This window comes from Sceloporus undulatus, chromosome 3, assembly GCF_019175285.1.
Source record: "Sceloporus undulatus isolate JIND9_A2432 ecotype Alabama chromosome 3, SceUnd_v1.1, whole genome shotgun sequence".
Lineage (NCBI taxonomy): Eukaryota > Metazoa > Chordata > Lepidosauria > Squamata > Phrynosomatidae > Sceloporus > Sceloporus undulatus.
The window spans coordinates 66,826,024-66,835,787 of record NC_056524.1 but is presented as its reverse complement, the minus strand read 5'-3'; the positions used below and the strand labels follow the sequence as shown (position 1 = coordinate 66,835,787).

General features: G+C 40.0%; 1 protein-coding gene across 2 annotated transcripts in view; it reads right to left on the bottom strand.

Annotated features, from left to right (window-relative positions):
• Positions 1-443: 443 nt before the first annotated feature.
• CLIC6 (chloride intracellular channel 6) overlaps positions 444-9,764 on the bottom strand; it is a 29,784-nt gene continuing 20,463 nt past the window's right edge. The window contains exons 3-7 of one of the 2 annotated variants that reach the window (XM_042461063.1): positions 8,569-8,694; positions 8,180-8,286; positions 4,585-4,766; positions 2,085-2,277; positions 444-875 (exon numbers count right to left, since the gene is read on the bottom strand). In XM_042461063.1, coding sequence (XP_042316997.1) covers positions 2,116-2,277; positions 4,585-4,766; positions 8,180-8,286; positions 8,569-8,694 — 577 coding nt within the window. In that variant the 3' untranslated portion in view covers positions 444-875; positions 2,085-2,115. Of the gene's footprint in view, positions 2,278-4,584; positions 4,767-8,179; positions 8,287-8,568; positions 8,695-9,764 lie in introns of both variants that reach the window. The other variant, XM_042461062.1, reaches the window with a different exon arrangement.

The following is a 9,764-nucleotide window of genomic DNA, read 5'->3' as shown; positions in this document are numbered from 1 at the left end:
TTTCCTCTGCAGTGATGGTGCGACATTTGGGGGCTGCACCCTCCCTGTGGAGCAAAAACAGGTGCTGGCAGGCCGTCATTTCTCGGCAATCTGTCCCGGGGCCCTTATCCAGGACTATAAAGCCTTTGGCATGGGCTTTGTCCTCTCAGGACTTGTATAATTACTAAAATTGATTATTATTTTTAAGGTAGTTGCATCGTTAAAGTGTGCATTTTAGATTCTTTATGTAAGACAAAGTTTGCATGATATACGTTTGTAATGTAAATTGAACATCTAACATTGTTGATACCCTTGTTATTGCTTTTTACCATTATCTAACTTCTTTTTTTTGCAAACCAGGCCAGAGTACTTCTTACTGGATAATGTATATCCTTCAAGGACTTTCTAATAAATTCGGTCCCAAAAATGAGGAGCTTTTTCCTCAACTCTGAACCGTGTTTAGATCAGTTTTCTCAAAAGCGAACCATATTTACTGTTGCTTGTTCATTACTTGATTAACTGTAGCAAGTGGGCATAAGCCATCCAGGCAACAACTATGGCAGGACTTTCAAATCATGTCAGACACAATGCTTTTCAAAAGTATTTGGTTCACAAACCTCTGACACTTTTACAAGCTTTTGATTCTTTATGCAAGCTAATAGAGTGGTATGAGCTGGTAGGGTCATATAACAAGGACAAGTGCTTTGTTCTTCCCAATGCTATTACATACACACTGAGAGCGAAAAATCCAGGTGTGTTTTTTTTTTCCTTTCACAGAATCATAGAGCTTGTAGTGCTTTTGTAGATCATCTAGTTCGATCCTCTGGTCTAGGGAGGCTCTACAGTGCAGGATACAGCTTTAAAAGACTTCAGTCAGCAAACAAATTTGGCAGCAGCTTTGAAACAAAACAAAAACAGTATGATGATGACTACAAGAAACAAATATCTCTCAGTTAGGACAGAGGAGATGCATTCTAGAGACAGCAAGAGAATTGATGAGTTCTGCTTTTTATTTTATTTTATTTCATTTTTATGTCACCTTCTTCCTAAAAAGGGACCCAAGATGGCTCACAAGACCTGTTTGGCCACTGCAGGCACCACAGACTGGAATATTTGCAGCAATAGCCCTTTTTCCGTGTGCAGGCTGGCTTTTCCTTTTGCATGAGTAACCAACACTAGAGCCATCATCTGGAATTAGACGTAAAAAGCTTGGAAGACAGAGAGCCTGGTTTGACAGGTACCTTTTATTTCTGGCACAATTATTTTTAGAAATTAATCACATCATTATAATGTTGCTACAGTGTCAAATGTTGTGATATTGTATTGCCACTGTTATTTGTGTTCCCTATACTAAGGTTCTGCAACAGTGAGTCTTAGGACTATAAACTACACAACATGTAAAAAAAATTGCTTGCAGCATTTTAACTATAGTATTTGGTGGAGCATAAAAGCATATGATCAACACATACTCAAGCTGCTACATCTTGCTGAAGTTTAAGGAATGTCACATGATAGCCACTGCAAATTCTATTTTGTTTTTGATCAAGTGGCTCTGACTCAGTTAACAGTACTGTATAACCCATAGTCATCAAAATCCACAGATGATTTCCACTGGTTTCCATCCACAATGGGCTGATCAAATCCCAACAGAATGATTATGTATGGAAGTGGGTTTTTGAATGTCAATCAGCTGTGGTTGGCATACAGACACTGCTGAACTTGAACAACCATCCATACATGATAGGTATAACAATAAGACATGTGGGATTGCATGAATAACTTCATTCAGATTCCTTCACATCTATTTTTCTAAACAAGAGCTTCTGCTACATTTATGTCTAAAACTAATTTCTGTGTAATCTAGAATCTAAGATGTTTGGAAATGTTTTGAATATTGATCCATTATGCCAGCATAATTATACAAACATCTGTTTGCACATATGGACATATGTATATGGTGACATATATAAAAATATACAATAGTTGAATGACTAAATCAATAAAATTATTACATCTGGCTGGCCAGTTTGAGAACTTAAAACTTTGCTACTGAGTGGACTTTGCATTTTGTTCTTGATAATTATTTTTTTAAAGATTAAACTCACTGAAGGAATATAGACATAGAAAAATCTCAATTTATTTCATTCTTTTTGCAACATCCAAATAGGCGAACTCTATTTCTCGATCTGCAGGACAAGTATTTGTGAACTCATCTCTAGCATATGCACTGTTCAAGTATCTCCAGATTCCAGTCATTTCAGATGGAAATTCAAAATTTCTGTATTTCTTTGCCACAACCTTTAAAAAAAAAAAGGGGGGGGGGGGTGATTGGAAGAAATCATTACATATATGACAGGATTAATCAACAGAATGCTTTTCCCCCCAGTTTTCAACAAATTACTGGAAGAAAGTAAAAAAAAGTCATAGAAACAGTGATCTTTATTATGTAGCACTTGATAGCAATTCAGCCCTAGTATTCTGAAGAAACAGATTGTTTGAAGAAATATAAGGTTTGAAATTAAAGGATATAGCAGGATGGCACGTTACAGTAACAGAAACACCCCATGTACTACATTTGATATAAAATCTAGATACATATTAAAATTTTCTTGAAATTTCCTATGTGAAAATTTGGCATAAAACCCAATGGCTGGAAAAGTGTTCAGTACAACATGGAACTAAAGACCAAAAGTGTTCCCTAAAATCTACCTTCTCAGCAGCACAGCTGCATGCAACAGAGGGATATCTGAGGCTTTGGAAAGTGGAATAGTATACGATGATGCTTCCAGCCTTTTCCCAGCAGTAAGGTGCTTTGTAACAGGCAAAGGCACAGACCCCTGCAGGGTCCTATTGCAGATCCCTGTTGCAAAGTGCCCCGCTACCAGGAGAGGGATGGAATCATCATTGCATACTGCCCTGCTCTTGAAGACACACAACTGTGTATCTTAAATTATTAATGTCCCTTCCTCCAATTGTTATGGCATCTTTCCCCTTTCAGTGGCATGTGACATGGGTTGGAGCACGCATGACTTTATTTGTTCTAGCAGTTGAAAAGAAATCATTTTTCTCCCTTATGCATGAACATCTCTGCAAAGAGGCTCATCTTTTCCCAGTTATCATATCAGATGCCATATGAGCCAACCTCCTCTGGTCCCTTTCCACCCATTGGACAATGAAATGACTATGTGAGTGGGGGGAGGCTCGCCTATTGCAGACTATTACCACCAGTGACAGAGGAGTTTCAGCTGACTATTCTCTTCCACCTCTTCCTGCCAGCAGGAATATGTAGTGGCTGGCAGGAGGGGGGCAGCTAAGGCTCTCCCAATGCAGGCTATTATAGTCAGAGATGGATAATCCTCTTTTTACATCCCCCCCCCCCCAATCTCTACCCCCCACATAGCTGGGATCTGAGCTGAGCTACTGGGATGAGCTTGGATGTATGAGGAGCCTCATCTTCAGCTGACTACTCTCATCTACCATCCCTCTCATCCACATGGCCATGTGGGAGGGCTGATAATTATATGCTGATGGAGGCAACTTTTGGAACTTCCAGCATTCCCCAGAGTCCTGCAGGGTAATGTCACTATGGCTACACTGACGGAAATATTTGCCCTTATTCTCCTGGCAGCCACTACATGGCTGTGAAGGATCAGTAGGGAAATGGTGAGTCTGGGCAGGAGTGGGTGGGAGTGTAGTCTTTGAGTCTCTTCAAGTACTGAGGTGAGAGGAAGAAAGGGACTTGAAGAGGATTCTCTTTTTCAAGGTTTTTAGACACTTGAGAACTCTTGCATTGTTTTTTCCCCTTGAGTCTTCAAATATTCTTCCCATCCCAAGGATAGATCAGGGTAGCTTCTGGACATTCAGTATCCAAAGACACCTTTTGAGCTCTCTACCCAAACCTCTATTACAAGAAAAGATTTAAATCAGCTGTGCAAAATGTTTTCTCCCCATGAGCAGTGATGGGAAAATGGGCTTTAAAAAAGGAGGAAGAGGAGGAGGAGGTGGAAAGGCACAGAGAGTGCTGCTCCTCACTATCAACTATCCTGGCAGGAGTCTGGCAAAGTATAGGAAAAAAATTGAGCACTCCGGCGGGATACAGACCACCAGAAAGAGGCGGCTGGGCACTGCCTCTTTTTCACGTAACTGCGCCGCAACAACCAAATTGTGATGAGCAGCTATGCGGAAAGAAAAGGAGCACTGAAAATGGCTCCTTTTAGCACCGTTGCAAACTGCCTGCGACCGCACGAGCACATCTCTGCCACACACGCCCATCTGAACAGCACACAGCAGTGACGTCACAGCTCTGTCCGCTGTGTATACGGTGCTGCACAGCTGTGATGTCCTGGTGACGTCCTAGGGTTGTGGGGCATCTGGAAACGGTGCCCCGAGGCAACCCTAGCACGTCGCCAGGATGTGCTAAAGGGCCTGTTTGTACAGGGCCTCCTTCCTCCAGGTGCTCTGATTAACAGTAATGCATTATTAAGCACACACTTACCTTTATATATTCAATTACTACAAAACAAATAACATACAATTTACTACACTACACTTTTTTGTCTTTTGTTGTAAGAATAGGTGAGCATACTCAAAAGGGAAAAAAAGCACCTTGATGATATGGAGTTTTGGCAAGAGATTGCAGTCTGCTAATGTCAGTTCATCCCCATCTAGGAATTTCCTTCTGGAAACAATGAGTTCTTCAGTGCTATAGGCATCAATTTCTTCAGGCAAAGGGGTATTTAAGTAGTTATTCAATTTCCTTAGAGCCTTAAGCAATGATTTTTCCAAATCTAGAGTCAAAGAGAAATGCATACAAGATTATCACATTCCTGTGACTAGCACAGTGTATGCGGTGTACATAGGCAAAATGGCACAAGCCTAGGAAGAGGGGGGATTCATACAGGGAAACCCTGAGATGTGCATTTTTAATCCCAGATAAAATTGACCCACTGAATCAAAAGTAATTTGGTAATACAACACTTATGTAAGTTCTATTCATGACATGGGTCTTCCCTGTTTGGAAGGAACAATGAAATTTATGCTATAGAAAGCTCTTGAGACAGTGACTTTCTGTTCATGCTTGAAAACAGAAAACAGCAAGATTAATCATGCGCACCATTGTGCAGATAAGAGAGGAGGAGCAGAGATGAAATCCCGAAGTACAGCACCAGGCAACCAAGTCACCTATAGAGGGTACAGGCTGGATTCAAACTCTAAAAGGAGAAAGACAGTGTTGACTTACAGAAAAGGAAGAGGAAAGAAGAGAAGAAGGAGGAAAGGAGAAAGCACAAAAGGGCAGCAATGTATTCAAGTCTTCTACTTCCAGTCTTAAGTCTCTACCTTCAAGTCTCAAGTCCTTGCAAGACACTTTCAACTCAAGTCTCAAGCTGAGTCTCAAGTCTGAGAGTCAATTTTAACTGGGGGGGGGGGAGAGAGATGAGTGTGTTTTTCAGTGGTGTGAGGCAATTTCCTTGAAGTGGGGTTGAGGTCTGCTCAGCAGCCCGTCCCTGCTGTACATAAGTGGAGCCTTCTCAAGCTTTTCAAAAGCTTTAGAAGGATCCTTCCACCTCAAGCCCATTACCTAATGAATTTGTGGTTCCCTTCTGAGAAATGTGTCCCACACTTTGGGAGCAGGAACTAGAAAGTCAGTCACTAAAATATATATATAAGTCTCAAGTCAAGTTGAGTTAGTGTATCATTTTTGCCAAGTCAAATCCAAGTCAAGTCACTGAAGGAACCTGAATCCAACTTAAATCTAAGTCAATTGACTCAACTCTACAGCACTGCAATAGGGAGGATGCAAGGCAGACAAATCAATCTAGGACAGAAAATAGAGGGAAAATATGAGGATTGGGTGAGATACAAAGCAAAACTAAAGACCTTATCACATGGGAGGAAAATTGCCCAAATCTCCTGGATAAAGTGGATTTAAATCCCAGGAATATCCCGCAAAAGAGGGATTGTTTTCAGGCACATTGGGCTAATGCAGTATTAACCCAACATTAACCTAAAATAAAAAGTGGCTGATTTTGCCCACTTTCTGCATGGGTTAATGTTGCGTTAATGCTCAATGTGAGCAATGTCATCTGAAAAGATTACCAGTTTTTGCATGGGATTTGGCTTCCCTCCCGTGTGATAAACTCCTAAGTGGGTTTCTCTCAGATGCAGCATCTGGCATATTTGGCAAGGACATGGGAAAAGGCCTTCTTAGTGGTAGCAGCCAGGCTTGGAATTCCCTCTCATGGGAAGCCAGGCTGCTCCCATCTTTTTTTTTTTTCCTGCCAATAAATACCTTTTTATTTAGCCAGGCCTTTGGCTATTAAGTGCTTGTTGCAAAAACAACTTTTAATAGAGGATGCTGTACTTTTATCTTCTTTACTATGTTGTAAATGTTTTTAAAACTCTTTTAAATTAGTTTTTAAAATTAAGATATGTTTAATTTTATGCATTCAAAATCCACAAAATAGAAATAGCTTTATTGAAAAACCAAAATGCATGAAATACTTAATGCAAGCTTTTGAAGCTCCATTGGCTTCTTCATCAGGCAAAGGTGTTAAAAATCAAATGGGGGGGGGGATAATTATTTTGGAGTCATAGGACTACATTTTGTCAAGATGTTGTTATAGTTGTTTTCAATTAAGCTGATACAGAGGGATATCCATGTTGACAGAGGCTATTACTCCTCATTGGCCATGTGGGCTCTGGCTGACAAAGAATTGAAAACTCCAGGAAATGAAATTTCAGAACTACTAACACAACATTTTGACAAAATCCAGCCCTATCACTCCAACAGCATTTTTTTTTCTTTCACCTTTGCCTGATAAAGAAGCCAGTGGTGCTTCAAAAGCTTGCATCATGTATTTTGTGCATTTTGGTTGGCCAATAAAAGTATCACTGTTTTGTGGATCTTGGCTATTATTGTACTCTGCTGTGTGGTCAACACAGCTCCCTCTGATTATGTTTATTATACATTGTTTTAGCTGCATTTTTAAACTATGCTGTAAAACCTTCTTGGGTCTCCTACTGGGAGAAAGGGAAATATAGGCCCAGTACAAATGGGTGCTTTGTGGCATGCCGGCGGTATTTTAGGGTTCGGGAGTGTGCAGCAATCGCATGTTCCCAAACTCTAATACGTATGTGCGGCACCATCTTGATGCATCGCCGTCCATATGGGCACATGCATCCGTGACATGTCTTGTGCGATGCATCCAAATGGCACGGCACACAAGACACATCACCATGATGCCCCAGGATGCAAATGGCACCTTGGCAGTGTCACAGGAAGGAGCTCCATTTCGGAGCTCCTTTTTGTGGCAGATTGTTGCCACTACCATGTAGTTGCCACAGCAACAATCTGGAAGAGAAAGGGGTGGCCTCTGCCCCCCCCCTTTCTTCTAGTTTGTACTGGGCCATACATAACATAACATAACTGTTATATAATCTAAGGAGCACCCACCCACCCATAGCCATGAAATGGGTCCACAGCAGCCACATATTATGTTTCACTTGTTTGTTTGTTTGTTTGTTTGTTTACTATTAGCTATCAGATGGAAAAGAGAAATAGGAAACTATGGGGGTTGGAATGGAGTATCTTGGAAGAGAGATTGGCTGGCTGGTAGCATGAGAAGCACTAACTACGGCAACATCTGGGAGCCTTTCATACTAGACAATTATAGGACTATGATTCACTGTTAAATGCCATGGTTCCATTCTATGAATTAATGGGATTTGTAGTTTTATGAGATATTCAGAATTCTCAACCAGAAAGCTTCAGCACTTCACTAAACTACAGAGCCAAAGATTCCACAGAGTGGAAGAATGGCAGATAAAATAACTATCTCTCATAAAATCGCTAACCCTTGGTCTGAAATACAATTTCCATTATTTCAATTGGGATGGGAATTGTGCAGCTCTTCAGATGTTGTTGAGCTGTATTTCCAGCATTCCTCTTCATTGGTTCTGCTGACTAGAGCTCCTGGAGACTGCAGTTCAAGAATCTCTGGAAGGCCACACATTTCCCACCTGATTTAAAGTAACATGCAAAATGTAATATGCAATACTCTTTCTGCTCACTGTGTTCTTTTTGAAAACACAGTTTCATTGCTTTCCCATGTATTTAGATACAGGTAATCATGTTGCTTGTAACTTATTACTTCATAGTTCCTCCACCCTAGGATAATATACATTGTGTGTAAATACTTACTTTCATTGGCATCTTTCCTTGTGTTTTTTATGAATGCAGAAAACTTAGCAAACACATCATTTCCTGCAGAGTAAGAGTCCAGATGATTTGGTGCAAGTTTGGGATATCTGAAGAATTTAAGACATAAGAATTTAATTGTAATTCATTGTTCCCAAAATTTTATTTATGAAATGTTTTAGTAGATGACATATTTCTGTAAGACCCATCTCTGTCAATCATAACACTTAACCAGGTGTAAATCACCTTAACCTTTTCCATATCTTCATTCATTTCATTCATTATGGCGAATAGGCAGCATAAACTTTTTCCATATCATAGTGTCTTAACAGCCCCTGGTTAAAGATTTTATATGATATCAAACAATTTCATTTTATAACAGAGGATAGTACCTGGGTGGTGCTAGTTTTTCTTCTAGGAACTCCTCAATTTTATTCACATCTATTTTCACATCACCATCAAAAGTCATAAATGGAGGGTTTGTTCCTGGAGCTAATTTCTGTAAATCTGCAGGCTTCCTAATTAAAACAAGAATCATTTTTAGAAGAAACATACTCTATACTGTATACACCCTTGTACAGTGGTCCCTCCATATACACAGATTCATTATCCAGAGATTCAAGCATCCATGGCTTGAAAATATTTTTTAAAATATGACTTCCAAAAAGCAAAGCTTCGTTTTGCCATTTTATATAGGAAGCACCACTTTAGTATCCATTGTATTTAATGGGATTTGAATATCCACGGATTTTGGAATCCATGAAGGGGGTTCCTGAAACCAACCCATAATGGATACCAAGTGTCCACTGTAGTTTGCTATCTATTGGGGCACTGAGAATATTACTACCTGTAAAATTGAGTAAGTACATTCATCAAGAGTAAATTCTACTGGCTTATTTTCAAGAATAGCTGTTTGGTTTTTAAAAACAATTTCTTCCCATTACTTGTTACAGTGTTCTGAAAGCAATATGTTTTGTCCCTAATTGTTGCAACATTAAAGAGGCAATCTTTTGAATTACTCATTACTTTGTTACCTTCTGTTACTTTTTTTGAAAAATCTTTAAAAGATGCAAAGAACATGAACAACTCCAATCAAAATGTCTCTAAAATGTCTAAAAATATCCTTTAAAAGCAGCTTTAGAGTAGCTAGAAAATACTCATTTCATCAATGAATTAACTTCTTCCATATTCATCACATTGCTTTTGAAATGGAACTTCATTATATCTTTGCTACCAAAAAAAGAAAAAGAAAAAGGTAGCTCATTACAGCTAGTTGTGTCATTAAGTGGACCAGAGGCAGGTTCTATGGCCCAACAGATAGGTGGTAAGCAGCATGCCGGCGCCGATTCTAGGGTTCGGGAGTGCACACCAGCTGCACACTCCCAAACCCGTCCATACAGATGTCGCCATCGTGGCAGCCTCCCTTCCCCACAGGGGCTGCCATGATGATGCAAATGTGGCGCTGTGTCTATATGTCAGGGCACCATGCTTGCATCATTGACGCACAACAGTGTGCTAATGGAACACTGATGGCAGCGCCTGCGTGCGCCAAAAAGAACTCAGTTTTTCTGGGTTCTTTTTGGTGAGG